Here is a 21,087-nt window from a genome sequence, read left to right on the forward strand (position 1 = left end):
TCACCATGCCACAGGAACATATGCACATGTGCGTACGTATAGATGTATTTAAAAAAACATAAATATTAGCGGCCATCTTTTGGCAGCTAATTGCAAAGAGCTCCCCCGTGGGAGGAGAGAGAGAGGTCCTCTGTCGATAATTAATCCTCGTTTAAAAAAGTAAATGACATTCATTAGCGGGGAATCGAGCCAAGTGCCATTATTTACATGGCAATAATCTGGAGCATGCTGGTGGCGCTCTTTTAATGTTACAGAAATAACTCTGGGACAGGGGGACGAGTACAGTTGCTTTCCCTCCTTTTTTTTTTAATGTGTGTGTGTGTGTGTCTTCGCACCCAGGAACAATTAGGCCCAGACGAACAGATGGGGACGCCTCTGAGTGAGAAAGCTCTTCTGAACGACTCTTCATCTCCTTCTTATCTCGCTCTCTCATCCGCTTGCACATAGTCACACACGCACACAGACAAATACACAAACGCTCAACAGAAATGCACACACATTTGGGCACACAGGAAAAACACACTGAGCTAACTTTTAACATTAACTGCCATAACAGAGACCCTGTTACAAGTGGCAAAACAGAAATGTTGAAAATGTGAGCCACAGAAATCACCAAGACTTGAGGGTCAAAGCACAAAAAGCTGGCTTGTTTACTGATTTTCATGTGCGATTTATAATAATATAAATTCTCAGTGAGACTTTTGGTTACTGTTTTAGGACTTTGGACAATTCATGCTTCGCACACATTCGCAGAAGGAACACAGCAGTCACATTTCTTTGCGATAACACTGCTGAAGCTGGAATAATGATCAAAAAGTTACATAATGGGCCATTTGTTGCACAAGGGGTTTTCTACAATGGCGCTAGTGTCTGCACGATGTACTGTTAGCGATGCACACAAGCATAAAAAGGATGAATGCAGAGACAAAGAGGCAACACTGAACACAAAACCCCAACATCACCTCTTGTTCTTTTTAAGAATGAGGAAATGCATAGAGAAACAGAGTTAGTCAGCATCTCTATAATACTTACAACCTTATAGCTAGAGATTAGCTTCAAAACACATTATTAATTAAATAATTAACAGTATAATTTTATTAAGGGGACGTAGCAGTGGACAAGGCAATTAATGGGATCTACGGTGCTCTATTTTCAAACCGTCAACAAATATGATCACAGTACCAAGTGGATATGTTTTGACATATTTTTAAATTAAATAATAATAAAACTTTATTATCTTTTGTTCTCTGTCATTTTATAACACATCACTCTCTGATTTAGTCCCTTTCTAGGATCATTATCCCGGCTGACCTGGATCCTGATCGGTTTCCCACTCGTCTGTCTAATATCAGGCAGCAGGTCACAGACATGAAAACTAACACACTTGTGCAACCCGTTACCCTTCTTTGTCTTGCTAAGTACAATGATTAAGGTATCAGTCCTTGGGGAACCAGGTGAAAAACAGAGGAGACAGCCCTGAGAGTATAAATCACCGCTTCATGGTTTCAGCGTGCTCTTAGCCTCCTCTGTGGACACAGGGGACAGCCCCAGCCCCCTGTAGTCATGCTTTAAGGCTGGGTGTGTTCCATCACACAAAGTAGACCCCTTCTTTACCTATAAGATTAAGTAACATTATGTCGTGTTTGCTGACACCGAGGTAGCAGCCCTGAGCCCCACAGGGCCTCCTCCTCCATCATATTTTGTTACATCTCCCTGACAATGGACTCTGTCAACAAAACAAAGACTATTATCTCGTCATCTTTGCTTCTTCTCACTATTAAAACTAAATCCAAAGCTAAACTAGTGGGATTAATGAAGGAAACTAAACCGCGGAGTTGTTGCTCTTTCAGTAACTGCAGTTTTAATGAATGCCTAATGGCACCCGCTCTGGACTGAGGCCTAGCGTGGCCTTTTCCGAGCCAAGGGAAACTTCTGAGAAATCCGATAGAATCCAGGGTGTGGGTCACGATAACTCGTGCTTCCTGCTAGCCCCACTTCCACGACCTCTCTTCCTTTAGCCACTCTTCACCAACCCTCAATCGATCTGCTTTTCTCCTGAGATCAAAGGTTTGCACCACTGTTGTACATTTAGCCTCGGCCGGGTCCTCCCACATCATGTCTAAATATTAATGATAATAAAGTCTCACACCCATCCCTGTGTCAGGCAATTACAGCCAACATTGATCCTTTGCTTTCTGCTCCAATTAGAACTCACCACTCGTAATGCGTCCTGGCACATCAAAGGATAACAGCCATTGATCCACTCCTGGATCTTAACGTTTACTGTTAGGAGAGAGGAAGGAGGATGTGGCGTGGCAGAGGGGGGAAAGCAATATTCTGACTAGAAAACAAGAGACGAGCAAAGAAATCATTTTATTCAGTAAGTCAGGTAAAGGGAGTGCTGAAACTCAGAGGGTAAGGCAAGGCAGAGGGGGCTCAATATTAACGGATATTCTGACAGTTCAGAAGGCAACCAGCATCCGGAACCCTGGAAAGACTCACAACAGTGTTCGCAACAGTACGGCTACACAAACCACCAAAAGCTCAGACCTTTTTGCTCGAAACTATGAAACGTGTACCTGAAAAAAAGCCGCATTTAATAAGAAAAAGGGTTTTCACAGCTTCTGCGGTGTCTGCCCATCAAAACGACAAACACCAAATCACTGCAAAACAATATAAAAGTAAATTTATTATAAGTTCAGCTCAAGGACAATAAATCCTACACAAATGCCCATCAACTGACACTAAGACTTTTAGCATTATGCCAACTTCTAAATATCGATGACTGTGCTGCAGCCAAACTTAATAAAGAACAAGAAGAAGAAGAAAAAAACAACAACAACTCTGGGGATTTCTGATCAGGCTTATACAATACAGGTCTCAGTGGGAGGCAAGAAAAGCTTCAGTGAAACATGAGTTATCATGACAACCTCCCACATCTATGTCTCTAGGCCAACTATCCTAGACAACTGACCTTTCTGACATTTTGAAGTTTGAGAAAAGCAAAATTTTTAAATCAGCGTATGCCATATAGAAATATTTACAGCACACCCAACTCAGAAAGAGAGAGAAAGGGGTAAAATCCGACCTACTGAGTCAATTGAAAGCGACACATCACCATTAAACCGTGGACATTCTGTCCATAAATGAAGCTACACAATCCCACCGTTGACACCATTATTTGACAGGGCTTGTTGTTATGGTCGTTCTGTGCTGGACTAATAGCTCTGATAGTCCTGGCCTCGACCATGACCTCACAGCTGCCTTTGTCACTGAGCTGGAGGAAGGCTTGCCCATCGCTCTGGGCTACAATGATACTCTTCATGGCACAATAATACACTGAAACACTGAGCAACTGGAATGCAACCCAGTGCTTTGTATACCTACAATTAATTGACTGGCTGTGGTTGAGGCTAAAGTTAATATATGTTGAGCAAGAAAGACACTGAGAAATAAACACAATATTCCTGTACAAATTTAATTTAAAATAAAGCTGGCATCAATAATAAATCATGCCCCAATGCTAATACTGGGGGACTCTGAGCTATGATCTTTATATTAGGTGGTCTTGAGGGCAAAACATATTTTCAAAATGACTACAAAATTTTCAATTAAATGTCACAAACCACTGCATGATTTTTCCTCTTTTGCTTTTAGCCTAAAGGAAACAAAATGTCTAAAAACGTCACTGCTGAACTAGAGAGGGAAATCTGGAACAGAGCAGACGAACTGGAGAGATTTCAGGCTTGAGGAAAAAAAAAAAAAAAAAAAAAAGCTGTGAGGGTGCTATTTCAAAAAATAAAAAAATTACACAATCTGATATAATCGCATCATCAATTTTAAAATGTAGGCAATGACTTGTTCAATCTGTCTTACAGTACCTTGCTTATTTTATTGTATTTTTGATGTGCTCCTTATTGTGTTGTTTATGGTATCTTAAATACATATTTTGTCAAATCTTGCTCATAATTAGAACAATTAAATTCATTCATTTATTTGTTCATTTTCAGGCACAACAAATACCTATATTAAACATAAAATACACAAAACAAAAAACAAAAATTGCCTGAAAAAGGAGTGGGACGAAGAAAACTTATTAAATCCCACCCCTATACTCACTCATCAACAAAAAAAACAATAAACTTCCCGCAGCTACGCCCATCATTGCATACAGACCCATCAACAGCCCCGGGCACATACAAGCATCTAAGCGGCAGCTCGCAAACAACAATTAGAGCCTTCATAACTGAATACAGAATATATAAATTATAAATTGCATTACCACAGGTAACAGGCAGTAATAACTACAAGTAACAAACACACATACATATACATACATATATATCTACACACACAAGTACATATATGTACATACATATGCACACTTTTTTATTTTTTTTTATTTTGGAATCCATACCAGCAATGGTAAGAGAACAGACATTACAGAGCACACTAAAAACCATTATTGAGTATACTGTGACCAGACCAACTGTTTGTAGAGAAATTTAAATCTATGAATATTTTTGCATTGTTTCAGTTGTAAACTCAGACTGTTCCAGATTTTCACACCACATACAAATGAAAATGAACAACTACTAGCAACTAGAAAATCAATCAAAATCATTCTTAAATGTTTCTACGGCCATAACACCTCAGCGTTCTTTTCCATATTTGTTTGTGTATGACATTTTCCCCTCTTAGCGACCCACTGTCCTCTGGCTGTGGTATCCCTCACTATTATACGCTTTGCTAACATGGTGCTTTGCTTCAGCTCTGTACCTCAGTTGCTACCAAACGATGTAATTAAAGATTGGTGAAATGAAACCAGTGTTTAGAAATGGTTTATGTCAAGTCTGTTCTCAAATGTTATACCACAGGGGAACTTTTAGATGGGATGGGTGTGCATCAACGTCCTGTTAAAGTAGAGTCTTGGCCCAAAGGCTAAAGATAAAAAAAAAATCTAACCAACAGAGCCTTAATATAAGCCAAGTCACAAGACGAAGGCGGTGTACGATAATAATGCAATGGTAACGGTAGGAAAACATTTGTTGTTGGCTGGAAAATCAGGCTCCTCGCATGTGTGTGATACTGAGTGATGCATTCAGGTCAGCTGGGGAGAATGAGGGGATTGGCGGGCTCCACAAACAGGCTGGGAAAGTGACACCAGGATGCTAGGCCAAGACATCAATGTCCTCACAACTTCCCTTTAACAGTGAAGCAATGTTAGCCCTGGCGCCATCGGATACAGGGCGGGGGTTAAAGTTTACATGATGGCTGACAGGATGTACGCATGTAACCCAGCAAACAGAAAACAAACAAAGTGGCTCTAAATTTTGAAATGCGATGGTTTTCATGGCTTTAAGTGACAATGTAGAAAGAAGTGGATATTTGTGAAGAGGTCATGGAAAAAAAAGGTTCCATTTGAGAGGCTTATTTGTCAAATCAACTAAACTCTTTTTGTCATTGTTACTTTTCTTAGCTTTTACTATGTATGTGCAGAGTCTGACACTACAGGACTGTTTGCAAATTCTTCTGCTGAAAGTGGAAAGTTATTCTCTGCTCACTTAAAATTTGAGTGCAAGAGGCGTTCCTCTGAGCATTTCTAACAGCCTTACTGGTCTGGGAGTGATTTCTGGCCCAAAAGGCAAGTTACACCAGTGTCATGAGGACACTTTAGTGCTGTAGTTGGGACCTTTGTGTAGCAGTTAAACATTTGAAATGAACACTATTTATATCTTCATTTATTCAGATGTTTTTCAAGGAAGGCAAAGGCTTAGTTGTTATTTTGAAAGAATCTATTTTTGGACAGAGGATCTTTAACGAGATGTAGAGCCCCAAAGCATGTTGAAAATATACTTCTGACTACACAGGATCACAAAAGGTCAGCATAAACTGCATATACATTATAATCAATCAAATTAATAATCACAAGATATTCTCTTGATTTTCAGCTAATATTAATCAGATGAACTTCTTGTGCTTCAATCTTTTTAAAGATTTTCTTTTGCAATTATCTTAACAAGCAACAGTCAACAGAATTAGGCTGGCAACTTTAATAACTCTTTGTTTCTCATTATCAGATCCCTGAAAGAAGAGACCCAAAAACAAAGTGAGTAACTGAAGTTTTAGATTGTGGAGCAAATGTGTGGCTGCACATACTATTGTGTTAAATCACACTGAGGGTTGCAGTAATAATAATCATACCAGAAGCATATCTGCTGCCAAAAAAAAGGAATAGGGGAGGGGGAAAAAATGATATTTTGTGAGCATGGCCATTCATGCTCAGACAGATCGTGATGGGATGATGTTGACCGTGGAGGTGCAAACTAAGATCCCTGTCGCCACAGAGACGTGAAGATTGTGGTGTAAGCGGGGAAGTCTTCTCTACAGCTGGCAGCAGGCCTGGCCTAGCACCAAGGTGCTCAGCCAACAGCTCCTCTCCTCTGTCACATCCCCCCTTCCTCCACCTCTTCCTCTACAGCCGCCTGGATGCCAGTCTGCCTGGCTGGTGTGGTCCAAACAAGACCCAGCCATCGGGCCAAAGGGGTAATGGAACTGCTGCCAGCTGGGCCAGCACTTCACGGCCGAGCACCACTCTCCAAACAAACAGTGCAATGGGCCACAAGCCACGGGCAACATGGAACCTGTCATTACCAGCCGTGCATTGCTGGTTCACTCCCCAAAACCCGAGCCAGGCTTGAACGTGTACTGCACTTGACTTCAGCAAATTTCTCAGCCAGGATTTGTCATGAGAGAATCCCTTTTCAAAATCATGCTATATCATCAGCATATTAAACAATGCATATACAATTACCACCTAAACATCATTTTGATTTTTTGAAAACTTTCTGAAGGAATAAAAATATTATGAAGTCCATGAATGACAAGTTCGAGTTTGTTACATACAAGTGAAAAACTTACAACAGTCCCTGGGATTAACTGCTTACCATCTAATTAACAAAACATCTAGAAAACTTTCTGCAGTCCCAAGGCTAAAATTGGACTGTGTGGGCATTTGTGCCTCAGTTGGATTTTCTCCAGCGATCATGATTTTCTGGCATTTTGGCATTTTTGAGGCATCTATCATGAAAAAATGCAGTTTCAACATCACAAAATAAGAATATGTCAAGCGCTCCTTTCACTGGAATGCACCACAGGGACAAGAGTAATGAACAAAACAACCTGCGTCACAAAGTAACTTTGTCATGTGCTCCACACTGAGACAAATTGTGTTTCAGAGAGTGTGGAACAATAACTCAATGTACTACCGCAACACAAAACCACACAACAGATCTCAGTGACCATGCCTGAGTCAGCGTCAAAACCTACTAATTAAAATATCGGTGAATTTGTCCCTTTCTTTTTCTTTCATGCCATCGACAATAAAACAAAACAATATTTTTATATATTCTATATATACACATATATATATTGTGTTAGCTGGGAGACAGAGTGGTGACCTGTTTAAGGTGTACCCTACCTCTCGCCCTATGATGGCTGGGATATGGGCTGAATGTAGTTCTCTGTTAGCAATGTAATGGCAGACTGTAAGGGCCCCGTTATATCTGCTGTCCAGTGCCTGGCGAACGGCACCATATGGCAAAGTTAACATCAAATTGATGTCACATCTGCTATTAGAAGGGGCTGTGTCTGCTGGTTCTGTAATTGTAGATTTTTGCAACCTGTTGCGTTGTGCAACTGCAGTCGGTTTAAGTGTATGATCATGTTGGTTTTTACTTCATTTAAAGTAATATATCACTACATATCCTCAGAGATTCACAGATTATATAGGAGATGTTACAATAGTTTGAATAAATGAGACTTCATGGAAAAAGAAAAAACAAACAAAACTGTGGAGTTCTTGTCTGAGTGGCAGTACCCATTGTCGAAGAAAATGCTACCGTGGGTACATTAGGATATAACAGCGAGCATAAATAGCTGTGGCTGTGTGATGACGTTACTGGCAGTGTGTAAAGAAACCAATGCTAAGGATATAATAGGCCCCCCAAGGAGCTATGGAAAACTCCTCTACCTGCAGAGAGCATCTACTGCCAGATGGGGGCACTGTCCAAAGTATGTGGTGCAACCAGTCTGTGAATTTACTCTTACGTGTGAACTATGCTTCCGCCTCAGATCTACGCCGTAACTTAAGCCATAACCATAACAACATTTTAACCCTACCCCGCAAACTTTTACGTAAACCTGACATGCACCTCGTGGAAGACTGCAGTGTAGGGAACCTGCATCTGAATAAGAATATTTTATTAAATTAATTAAGGAAATTATGTAGGGATAAAAGGAACTTCCGGTTACTATGCAAGTTAGGATGTATATTTCCCGCAGAAGTGTAAATCGAGCTTTACTTTGTTGTTGTTCTTAGAGGTTTGCTGGCTGATAGACCAACATACAAAAATCTTAAGTGAAACATGTTAAAAACAATAAAAACTCTCCACTGCAGCTAGTGTCATGTTTTTTTTGTGTGGTTTTTATTTATTTTTTTAATCTTTGAAGTTTTTTTGTGCTTCCCTTGTTTCCCGGTGAACTCCGGCACAGGAGAAGTATATCACTCCAATCCTTGTCTTGACCCATTTGTCAACCATGCAGTATTCAAAACAAAAGCAATTAGCTGAGCTACACGCTGTTGGGTTCCTGGAGGACCGCATGGAAGTGCATTTGCCTAAGTTGAAAACCTTTCTCCGTAAGATCTCTTTAGGCAAATACCTAAACAAAACAATAGATTTCAACACAACCACACCCAGTGGATAAACTGTTAAGAGGGAGGGATGGATGGAGGGAGGGAGGATGGATGGATGGATGGGCATGGAAAGCTGCATATTTGTCTTTGACCTTGACCTAAATTCACAATGATTTTGAGATCTGGCATTATAAGACTGACATTCAGTCAACAGCATGATGCAAACTATTTGCTTCAATATCAGAGATATATATTTATATATTCTTATTTCCCAAGAGGCAAAGCAGACATCGCTAAATTGGGTCAGAATTGGCCAATAACCATTTTAGGTGATTTACTCTTCTCACGTTACAAAAGCTGACAAAACACTGCAGAATTGGGGATAATTTAGTCTTTGTGTTGTTATTTCAGTGCCTCTAATAACCATTAAAGAGACGTGGTGCTAGATGACTTGAACAACAAGGTAAAAATTCATTTTGCACTTTGTTATCTATTCCTTTTGTTTTATTTCTTTTAAATTCTGAGACACCTGTATTGTGTCAGCAAACAAATTGCACAAATTTTCACGAGGCAATAGAGGGAATTCAAAAGCGATTCAGCCTGAACTTTTGTGCAGTGGTAAACCACACCGGGAGACTGGATTTGGCAAATAAGATATTTTCAAAGGTACTTGTCAAAACTGTTGTACACACCACTGAATGCCCTTCACAGCAAGCAAAACCAAACCAAAGTAAGGGATTGGTAGGTGGGGTCTGTCCTTTGGCCTTCCAGCCTTTGGGACTGGAAAGTATAATACAGCATGAAGTCTATTTTTGTATTTTGTATAAAAGCACTGAAGGTTAGATGTATTTTGCTTAAAAAAGGGACCAATTTGCTGTTGAAGTATTTTGACAGGAGCTCCTGATTCCTGCGAACGCCTTGTCTTGCAACCTTTTCACTTCCTTGAAAAAAAAAGTGGCCCTGTTTTTATTGTTTTGCCCATTGTGATAAAGGGGATCTTTTATGCCATCAACAACATGGCAACAATGTACTGCCTTTGTTTTGTTGAGCCATCCTGGGGGGGCGGTTAGGATGAGACACAGACATACAGAGGCACAGTAAATGATTGATGGGTTAGAAGAAAATATTAAACAGAAAGAAAGAGTCCAAATTCAACATTTGTAAATATTTCAAGCTCTTGCACTCCAACAAAGAGAGATCTGAGGGGCAACACAATAACAGAAAAACTCTACTTAACCATCTATCCTGACGCAAACATGACACAGGCGGGTGTTACTGCTGGAATTATTGCTGTTTGCAAGAACTACTGTTGCCTGGTGCGTGTTGAATGGTTCCTTGAGATTACTTACAAATAAATATGATTAAATCAGAGGATAACAATGTATCCAGCAATCATAAACTTTAAGGGCCAATGGTTCTGCTTTGACAGTTCAAATAATAGTGATTTAATTAGTTAAATAAAAAGGAGCTAAAATCCCTTTTCCTGGCGATTAGACTGCATTTTTAGCCAAAAGAAAGGAGTATGCAAAGATGATGAGAGGAAGAGTTAAATGAGAGCTGAATGAGAGTGCAGGAAATGAATGAACAGTGCAAGTGTTTGGACAGGAAACACTTTATCCTGGCAAGAGTTACTCATGACGGCAAAGGGACTGCATGTCCTGGCACGGATCGAGACGGAATAGTGAACTACACGAGCGAGTGTGTTGCAAAGCTATAGCAAACAGGACAGCCCGTTTACGTCCTTGACACAAAAACTGGCATCTAGTGAAGTTGGAAGTTGTTGCATAGGATGCAGAGAAGTATCCACAATAGCTTGCTGGGAGGTAACAGGAGTCAAAGTAGAGACAATGTGATAGCTTCTAATTGCTTCAAAATGTCCTGAAGAAGGCCCCCTATTATCTATTTAAATCGGCTAATAATGGGAGGCTAGGAGGAGGAGATGGAGACGGGGGAGGTGGATGGGGATTTGGGGGGGGGGGGGGGGGGGGGGGGGGGCGCTAGGCAGAGGGTGAAAGCTATCCTCTGCGCTGCTGTCGCCTCATTATTTTCCGTCTTGACGGACGCCCGCGCTCAACCCCTGGATGAATGGCCCTGTGCTGAATAAGTTATCGCCAGACACACAAAGGAAAGAGTGCGCTACACAAACAACACAGCACTACTGCAAAGCATGAATCTCTTTTTCCTCTCCTTCTCAGTTTTTTCTCCCTCAAACCCATCACCCTTCCCCCTGCTCCCTCTAGACGAAAGGCAGGGCCTGCCACAGACTGAAATCTCACCTGTAATTTCTACAGAAGCTCTCAGTAGGTGGAGGAAAAACACAAGGGATACAGTAAAATAAAAAGGCAGGAAGGATAAAGGCATCTATGTTTGCTGAAAAGATGTATACCTGCGTTCCTTCATTTTGTTTCATCTGTCCTTTCTGTTTGTGCAGCTCCTCAATAAAGACAGGGACCTCCTTTGGACAGCATCAGAAGATGTCTAAGAGGATGGGTCTTTTTTGTTCTGTAGACAAGGCCCGCAGCATGATCACTGAAAGTGTTTTGGTTTCATCAGATCTGTATTTTGTTGTCTGGACTGCTGGGGCTTGGCATACTGAATCAAGATTACCTTTTGATTCCCTATAGCTACTAAATGGAAGCCATAAAGGTAAATGACAACAAGAAATGGCCCATTCCCAACGATTATGGAGACTATGTGCTCTACAACAGTCAACTCCTCTCCCTTGCTATCACTCAAAAGTAGAAGTGGAACTTTTGGACAGGAGAGCCTCTTTCCCCTCTGACGGGGAAATCAGAGGGTGCCGTGGCCCGACAGGGAGCTCGACGGCAGATCAAACAGGGCGGGTACCCTTGGAGTGACACCTGGAGCCACTTCAAGGGATGAGAGCGCCACTGATCTCCAGTCATCTCGTCAGAACGACAGTCTGTCAGGGTTAAAGAAGGGGGAAAAAAGAAGCTCTATCAGCGAGGATGGTACGAGTGAGGTCGAACGAAGAATCACCTCAATGTCACGGATGCCTGACCCTAGAGCATTTGGAGAAGTGATACTGCAGAAGACATCTTTTTTGTTGGGATGCTGAAGATTAGCACTAGTTTTAGGTAGAGGTTAGAACTAATTGTACGCACAAAACAATACGATGATACACAATTAGTTCAAGATTGTCGTGCTTTGATTACAAATGCCATCTACCTCAGAATCTATCAGATGGCATGCAGCATTTACCAGATTTTAAGCTAGCTGTCAGCCTCACACTTTGGTATTTTTGCATGATTTGGAAAAAAAGAAAAAAAAAGAAAAATTTCTTCCCTATCACAAGCAGAATAACTAGAATTCAGCTATGGCCTGACACGCCATAAAACAGAAACCCACTATGGGCTGTATAATAGAAAGAGGGAGATATGTATGGAGAAAAAGAGGGCTTTGGCAGCCAGTTAAGCGAGTCAATCCTCAACAGACAACTGCATCCCTTATAAAACAACAACACGTCTTTGCCCTTGTCAACAACGTCTCCCTCTACAGCCCAGGCTTGTGTGTGCCTTTTTCTTTCTGCAAAAAACGTCCCATCAGCACTCTCTAATGGGCAAGGTGTAGGAAGAGAGAAAAAGACAGAGATGAAGCAGAAAGAAGACAGAGAGAGAGAGAGCGAGGTGGCAGTGGTGCTTTTGTGGCTGAGGAGCAGTGAGTAATGAGGCTGAGGCGCACCCTGTCATTGTCCCAGCAGCAGCCTGCAGCCACAGACACACATACAGACACACAAATACACACAGATGAAAAAAAAAGCATCTAAAAACAAGACTTTGTCTGACATTCAGCATCTACACTGTGAAGTACCTGATGAAACTAAACAAAGTAGTTTAATTTCAAAATGTATTTAAGACCATTTGGTCTTGTTTTGTTAGATGGATTCATAAGAGGTGCTTGTTTAAAACACTCCGTATGGTCTCTCACGAATTCTATTCATCGTTTTCTCCGTCTCTGCTGCTGGGTGACTCTGGATTATTAAGATGTTGCATCACTTCTCCGAAGCATGGGTATAAGGTGAAGGTAAAAAGTCCAAGTTCATGGATGCAGAAAACAACACCACGGGTGCAGAGCTGAATTTAGCTCTGCAAATGTGTATGCAGATGCGCAATGTTTATGTCTACCTTGAGAAACCTGTTTGGCAGTAGTACTGCAATGGCTCACATAACCAAGCAAGGCCCTTTTCATTGCAAGGTGATGTTGAAAGAAGCCATTAACACCAAATATCTTCCTGCAGAAAGCTAACATGCTAGCTCTGATCTACTTAACACTGTCAACAGCAGATGCATTTACTTTGATATGTGTAAAGTTCATCTAGGGGATGAGGTGGAGGCACATACCGTTCATTCTTTGCTCATTTGCCAGAATGAAAAGAGACTGGACATTAAAAAGAAAACATGCATTCACACACACTCGGATTGCTTCCCTGGAGGTAGTGGAAAAGGCCAAAGATAGAGGTGACCCACGGGGATGTAGTACTAAAGGGGGAGTGGATGCAGGGGGGTAGTAATGATGCCAAGCTGAACAAATTGCAAAGCAAAGGGAGTGCGTTTTAAATGTAGTACATGAAATTATCATGAATGCAACACAGAGGGAAGATCAGAGAGGTTGGGATCCACTGGGAGCGATCTGCAACTCTCGGGACAAACATAAAGCTCGGCTACGGTGATGAGTTCAGCTGTAATACAAAGTAAAATAGGACAAACATGTCTTCCAATACTCTGCTGAAAATTCAGTGTGCAGAATTTGAATGCCTAGAAGTTTTCCCTCTGTTTTTCCCCCAAACACAAATAAATATAATAATAATATAAAGAATAATAAATGGAAAAGTGAAGGGAAAACATATGTGATCTGTTTCAGCGACAATTAAAACGTGAAGCTGTTCTTTTGCAACTTAATGACAAGATCTCAACACAACTCACTCACTGAATTAAACTCCATTAATTACACGACCTACATATACTAACAGGTCGGTCTTCTACGCAGATAGATACAGGAAGAGATCACATATCTGCTAATAATAAACAAAAGCACCAGAGCCTTAAGAGATCTTACAAAATAAAATTAAAAAAAATCCTGCTCTCCAGACGCTTTTCTGAGGGCATGCACTTTAGTCTGTTGACTCCAAATACTGTTGTTTTATTAGGTCGAGCAAACAAGGAAAAAAAACTATTTTCCATTAGAGGCAGAAAACTTTTGATTATCCTAGAGGCAAGGATGAGCTGTAAATACTATTCTCCTGCCAATTAGTCATATGAATAGGTTTACACCAGGTTCAGAAGAACTTCACTATAACAAGACTCTGAGGGTTAGCCGCAATAAGCCGCACTGTATTTTGTACTGAATTTGCCACATGTAGCTAAAATCAGAGAGACGATTGCAGTCACACATTAAGGCATCTTGTGAAGGCACGGCTCAAAAAAAAAAAAGGAAGTAAGAGTCTTGTTAAGAGCGTGGCAGTATTAACCTGTGAGCTAGTGCATCATCTACGCCCAGGCTGATAGGCTGATCTCTAAATCAGTGTCCAGAGAGTGCGCGAGTCTGAAGGCTGAAGCTCTGTCCATCCTGCCTGCCCGTCGCTACCGCCAGTCCCAGCCATGAATATGGAGCTGTTCTGTGGCTGGGAGCTTGCTTATGTTTTCTGTCTGATATCTAGGCCCCATTCCCATTTCAAAGGGAGGTCCACCCGGGGCCTTGACTTTTTGATCTGCCTGGCGACTGAGTCGACCACCTGCATGTGGGATCAGCTGCCAGCTAGAGCAGACAACCCCTCTGCTTCAAAATATACACACGCACCCCCTTCGCCCTCCCTTCATTGCTTCATTGCCCTTCGCTGTGCCCCCTCCTTCCGTGAAGCTGCCAGGAGCCCCCAGTGGTCCTAACTGGGTCTGGAGCTGCATCCCATTCCCCCACCCCCACCCCCGCCATTTCTTCTGACCAGGGCGAGTGAGATGTTTGAGATGCTCAGTATAGCAACAGGACGCATCTTCATGCAGTGATGGGAACATTTTGTATTAATGAAAGGCCACAGTGTCAATGCAGCATGGAAACAACAAAGGCTTTATCAAAAGGTCTGTGGCCTTTGTAATCAGGGACAGAGAGGCGCACTGTGAGCTGTGAACCTCTCAAACCTGTAGGTGCCGAGCCCACATGTATACAACTCATCTAAAGCTTAGAGTAACTAAGCATGAGTAGATGACACAAGACTGCGTTTTCACTTGTGACACTTGTTATAAGCCCGTGACACAACCAATTAACAGCACCTATGTTCCTGCCACCGAGGGTAATTAGTTAGAGTTTCACAGTCAGAAAATGTAACAATTTATTTTCAAACAAAGCCACAGCTATTTGAGATGTGTGTCTTTCTGAATGTTTCCTACAATAAGTGATATTCACACAGTCTTTAAGTTAATTGGCTTTCTTGAACCATGACAGCTAGCTTAATGAGTGTCTAATTGTTTCTCAGCTGGGGTGATAGCACACCAGACCAGAAAGACACTTCAAGAAGAGGTGCGACTCTAAAAAGGACACCCTTCATCTCGTAGATCACAATAAATCCCTCCGTTGTTGCACCTACACACTCGGCTCTATCGGGGCCAAAGTTTTTTCGATGCTTATAATCAACTTAAAACTGCTGCTGTGTTTATATATCTGGAAAAAAAATGTATTCGTGCATCCAATTACCGTAATTGTCGGGCTATAAGCCGCTACTTTTTGCACAAGCTTTGAACCCTGCGGCTTTTAGTCAGGTGCGGCTTTTCTATGGATTGTCCATGATTTTTGTCATATCGTAAGACGATTTGTTTTGTTTGTTCCGCTGTTGTACGGCACTACGTTGCCTGGCGGAAGGGCATGTGATCAGACACACAGTATCGGGGTTCAAGAGTGGTGTGTTGGTCACGTGTCCATCCGCCAGACAACATAGTGCCGTACAAGTAGCGCGAAAAACAATGCGAAAAGCAAGTTATGCTCAACTCCACCGGTGGAATCTGACAGCGTGGAAAAGTGTGAAAACATCAATGATCACCAACGGATTTCGAAGGGCTGAATGCTGCATGATGGAGAGGAGGACACCGCCACGGCCCTTCTGAGGGTGTTCGACTCTGACACTGACAACGAGGATTTCTTTGGTTTTGAAAGTGACAACGAAGGAAAGAAGCTGAGAGTGGATGACGAAGCCATCCTGAGCCTGTTTGTATCCGACACTGGAGAAGAGGACTTTGGTGGTTTTAGTGGGCAGGAAGATGGTGGTGAATGACTGACTTTTCTTCTTGTTAAAGCCGTGTCGCTGCACCTGAGCCTAAAAGGTAGTCCGAATCTATTTTTCTGGTGTGCTGTAGGTTATTGTTATGTACTACATTTGTTACTCATTTATGAAGCAAAGTACATGTTTCCTACTTGTAATTACCGCTACTTGTACATATACCTAAAAGGTTATGCAAATATGTACCCATAACTTGTTTTTCAAAATATTAATAAAAGGGGTGTGTCTCCAAACAGCCATCTCTTTCCTGACAATTCCCTTTGTGCATATTCTCTTACATATGATAAGTCAACATTGAAACACCTGCGGCCTTTAGTCAGGTGCGGCTAATGTATGTACAAAACAGGATTTTCCCCTGATTTTAGCTTGTGCGGCTAATATTCGGGTGCGCTTTGTAGTCCGGGAAATACGGTAATCAAACATCTGCATTCAAACAGAAGAAAACAAAAAATATATATACTTAACTAAACAAACAAAAGCTGGAATATTCATCAACCTGCATGAGTATTTGTGTCCACCTCTGGTTTGTGTCACAAGTGATCCAGGTTCCTAACATGTACCAGAAACGGTTTCACTACACTCATCTGTGTAAGCCTTTACACGCCACACTACTTCTTCTGCTGCCTCAAACAAGTGGAGTATGACAAAGCAACCGGCATCAAAAACAAATACACTATTAATCAAAAAGCAAGAAAGGGGGTGGGTGAGGGTGGAGGTAATGAAATGAGTGAGGAAATTAGGAACAATTTCCAGAAAGGAGGGCATTTAACTAACCTTAACTGAATTTTTGGTCTGATTATAAATATATTATAAGCTTTTAAACTAAAAAAAAAAAAACCCCAAAACAAATTATTTTATCAAATAGTGACAAAAAATAAAATAAAACTGTGTACGTTGTGGTGCTCCCGTCAAGCATAAAGGCAGGCAGTAGTCGAATAGGTTTGCAGCCGGGCCCCACTTTGGAAAGCCCTCATAAATCCTGATTTGAGACGGGCACTAACCAGAGGAGCTAAGGCATCAAGAGAGGAGGGAGGGGGGGCTGAAGAGTAAGTGGGTGGCAGCATGCCTCTTAAAATGCTACGTCTGATTAAGTCTTCCCATTAGGTGACAGCTGAACTTTAACATTAATATGATAATATTGAAATAAGTGCATGTTATTTACTTCAGCACCAGCAGGGGTGGAGGGAAGAAGAGGAGGAGGAGGGAATGATGAATGATTTCTGGACAGCTCTGGGTGACATGCCAGGCGAAGTGACCCCCCCCCCCACCCGGCCCTCCTCTTGCCATAATCAGGCTTGACAAAATGGAGACATATGCAGAAATATTGGTTACAGTCGGCGTCACAGCCCTTCTCAGGCCTTTCCTCTCCAGTATCTGCCGCCCGCCCTGCGAGCCACCCTCCAAATTGTCTATGGGCACTGAAGCATCTATTTCAATTGGCACTTCCTTCCTGCCCCCAGGATTTTACATTTAGTCTGTGTCATTTACATATTACTCTTAATCAAAATCCACAGCGGGTGACAAGGAGGGGGAAAAAAAAAACAACAAGAGAGAGCAAGAAACAAAACCGTGGCGTCACGGTTCAGGGGTAAGCACACAGACACTTTATGAAATGGAGATGTGACAAGACATTACGGTGTGTGTGTGTGTGTGTGTGTGTGTGTGTGTGTGTGTGTGTGTGTGTGTGTGTGTTAGGAAGCGGAGGCACCAGATAATGCAAGGCCTATTGAAATATTTGCGTTTGAATGCCTGTGCCTGTGTGACTGCCTTGTGAGTGAACTAGCACGCCAGGGAGACAAAGAGTGCAAGATGGATATGGGTGGTAAGTGCATTTTGTGGGAAAAAAATGAAAAGAGAAAATAAACAAAGGCAAAGAGAAGAAAAGAATGGAGACATGTACAGTGTGCACTTGTCTCTTCCAGCAGGATGCTGTACTGGGCTACTTGTTTCTCAGGCACACAGCACCACATTTAACCAAACAGCCACTCACACGATTTGTTTACTTAGTTTTCTCAGCTATATAGTTCTGACTAATAAGAATTTGACTAAAAGATCACAGATCCTTTACAAATGAGCTTAACCTGCTTGAAACATGAACAAAAGCACTTGCTAATAGCCACAGGTGACTGACTGCAGCAAGTTATAAACTATAATATTCACTTTTAAATCTTATGAAAGTCTTTATTTACAACCTCACAGCACTGTTAAAGCACTTTGCATACAAAGAGGTGCAGAAACAGTGTTCCTACCTGCCTCTTACCTTCTCAGCATGCCGGTAAGGATGCGGGAACTCTTGCCCAGGTTGGCGTCTGTTTCTCTCAGCTGGAGTTGTAGGGGAGACAGAACCAGTGAAGGACAGCTTTTAGTTTTAATTCTGAACAAACACTTGAGCAATTTCAGTTTAACACACTCTGTCAACAAACTAAAGCTGTTTTTAAAAAAAAATCCCTCTGGTGAAGCACACACCAGGAAATAGTCCTTCTGATGTGTTTGCACAACTGGAAATATGTAAATGGGTTTAGGCAATGGTGGGTGGTGGCAGCGCACATAATGACCACTCGCTACTGTTAAATGCGCTGCAGTATTAGCTGCACATGTTGTGAAATCTGACATCGAGGTGGACTTTGTCCTAGGAATTTGTTGCAAGTTTGCAAGTTAAAGGCTTCTGTATCATAAGAACTGACGTTGCTTTCACACACGACGCTGTCGGCTGGAGCTTAACATATAATATGTGGATACTATTTCATCCACACTTGAAAACAAAAAAGAAGCATGTAACGAGTATAAATAAGTACCACGGCAATAATGTCATTTGATTATTACAGTATTGTTGTGCAAGGTACTATTGCACTGTACTACTGGCCTTAGGGCAGAAAGACATCTCTACAGTTTGACACACTTTTCACTAAAGTTTCTTGCGACCCAGAGAGATGAATGGGAGATCCTTTGATTAGAGCTTGCCTTCTTACCTTAAAGGTACTGGCTTACCTGTCAAGAGACCACCCTCGGCAAAACCCCCCACTTTTAGACAAAACCAGTGGGGGGAAAAAAATACACGACAATTTTAGAGCTGCTTTAAAAGCAACTTATTTACCAAAGCATGAACAGCTAGGCTACACATAAGATCAATGTTTACTTCATTTGATGCATCTCTATGTCTATAAACTAGCAGCATTGTGAGCTGTTCAATGACAGAAAACTTTTGAAAAAACCTCCATAACCTTAGTAGGACATGCCACTTGATGGTCTTATATTCATCTTACTACAGAGCTAGATGAATATAAGGAAATGGAGTGAAAGATGCCTTTACTTTTAAAGTAGGTACCAAGCAGTGGGAGTCCTTGAAGGCACCCTTGAAATGATGATCATGGCTATTGAGGACTAATTGCCTGGATATTTCCCTTTTCTTGCTCCATTTCTTTCCCTTTTTCTTCCTCTCTGCCTTTTTTCCCTTCAGGGGTCATAGGAATGTTTTCAAGCTACTCTCTTGTCAGGCGTAGGGACTTTTCACAGGGAGGAGGATTTGGCAAAGATGTTGCCAGCAAAGTGTGAGTGTGAAAGTGAAAAAAAATGCTGACACTGCACTGAGTGAGCTGCCACTAACATCTACCTGTAGTCGCATTTCTCGAGGATGACAGGGGAGCACGGGGAATAGTGATTGCAGAGTTTTTCTCTAAACAGTCAGCAGGGAGTGATTTATCTTCGTCTTTCTCTGAAATAATACTGCTTTCCCAATAAAGTCACCCCTTCTCTGTATGTTTTCATCAGTGAATCACACTATATTCTATTTGTTTTTAATTCTTCAGTTTCACATCTTTTCTACCAAAACTCCCCTTTCCTCTACAACGATCGGAGCCACGCTCTCTTTTTTTCATGTTTGTTCTGGCTCATCCTGCAGTCATCGCTCTTCCCTGCAATTCATCCTCCCTTCCCAGCCCTGCTTTACTGCTCCTTTCTTCCTCTTCTTCCATCTTTCCTTCTTACCCTCTGGCAGCCTGGGCTGGTGTGATGCAGGCTGCCAGAGCCAAAGATACATGTGGTACAGGGTGGGAGGTGGGGGACCTGGGGTTTGGGCCCTCTGGCAAAGACAACAAGTCCAGCAGTTGCCTGATGTCTGCTTCTACCCACAGATCTGTCCCCTAGACACTTTGCACTTTCTCCCAAAATACATCTCTCTCTCTGAATCATTCCTTCTTTCCTTTTCCACCTCTCTCCCTCTCCCTCCACAGCCTCTCACCAAATCGTAAGCCTTCCTCCATAACCTGAAATGGAAACCCACTGAAGTTTTAGGGTAGTCGAGTGTCTAAAATTAATCGTGGCTGCCTATAAAGAGAGAGTGAGAAGACCTTGTTCCTTGAAACTCATATTTTTTTCCAGCACTAAAGTAGAACAATTTCTAAAGACATCTTTAGCCAGCTTCGAGGATTAAAATGCATACACGTGTTGTTACTATTAACACAAATGAAAGCTAATTTGCATACAAAATTCTAAACAAACTCTGATCCATATCATTTAAAGTGCAAATAAAGGGGCATTAAGGGAAATAAAAGGTAAGGTTTCAGCTTCAAGGATGAAAAGTCCAAACTGAACATTTAATTCCTTTTAGAGCATTAAAGTTTGTTAGCTCACTGAGTACGACCATTCATTTGTCTGCATAATTAATCCTCCTCAGGTTAAATAAACTGTGCTTACAAATGACTGAGGCGATACTGTCAAAGTGCATGAGTTTATTTCATTTATTTTCAGTTAATTAATAAATAACTGTTGAAACTGAAGTTACAGCTTGCTGTGATAACTCTGCACAGTCGTAATCAAAGTGTTAAAAGAAGCAGGTTTTACTTTTAAGGCTGTCTAATACTTTTACTTTATTTCCTCAAATTCTTACACTCATTCCCGCTCTTGTATTATATGCATTTAAAAGACACGAATTACCACATTTAGGCAACAACCATTAAAAAAAATGCCCCCCTGCTACGTTTCACACCCTGAGGTAGCCTTGAGATCGGTTAAAAGAAATTCTTCAACCCGTTCAGGTGGTTCTGAGTCGGCAGTGTACTGCTCTGACCCTGTGTTGAAGTGTTCTATTGACTCCTATTTGTACCATAAA

At 41.6% G+C, this 21,087-nt stretch overlaps 1 protein-coding gene across 3 annotated transcripts in view; it reads right to left on the reverse strand.

Moving 5' to 3' along the window:
• The window catches only part of vti1a (vesicle transport through interaction with t-SNAREs 1A), a 113,229-nt gene that overhangs the window by 17,259 nt on the left and 74,883 nt on the right, over positions 1-21,087 (reverse strand). For 2 of the 3 annotated variants that reach the window (XM_085360797.1, XM_085360796.1), the window contains one exon: positions 18,241-18,302. In XM_085360797.1, the coding sequence (XP_085216923.1) occupies positions 18,241-18,302 (62 nt within the window). Of the gene's footprint in view, positions 1-18,229; positions 18,303-21,087 lie in introns of all 3 variants that reach the window. The other variant, XM_085360798.1, reaches the window with a different exon arrangement.

This window comes from Diplotaxodon limnothrissa, linkage group LG8, assembly GCF_057381915.1.
Source record: "Diplotaxodon limnothrissa isolate DT_005_m linkage group LG8, D_limnothrissa_male_GT1.1, whole genome shotgun sequence".
NCBI classification, from domain to species: Eukaryota; Metazoa; Chordata; class Actinopteri; order Cichliformes; family Cichlidae; genus Diplotaxodon; species Diplotaxodon limnothrissa.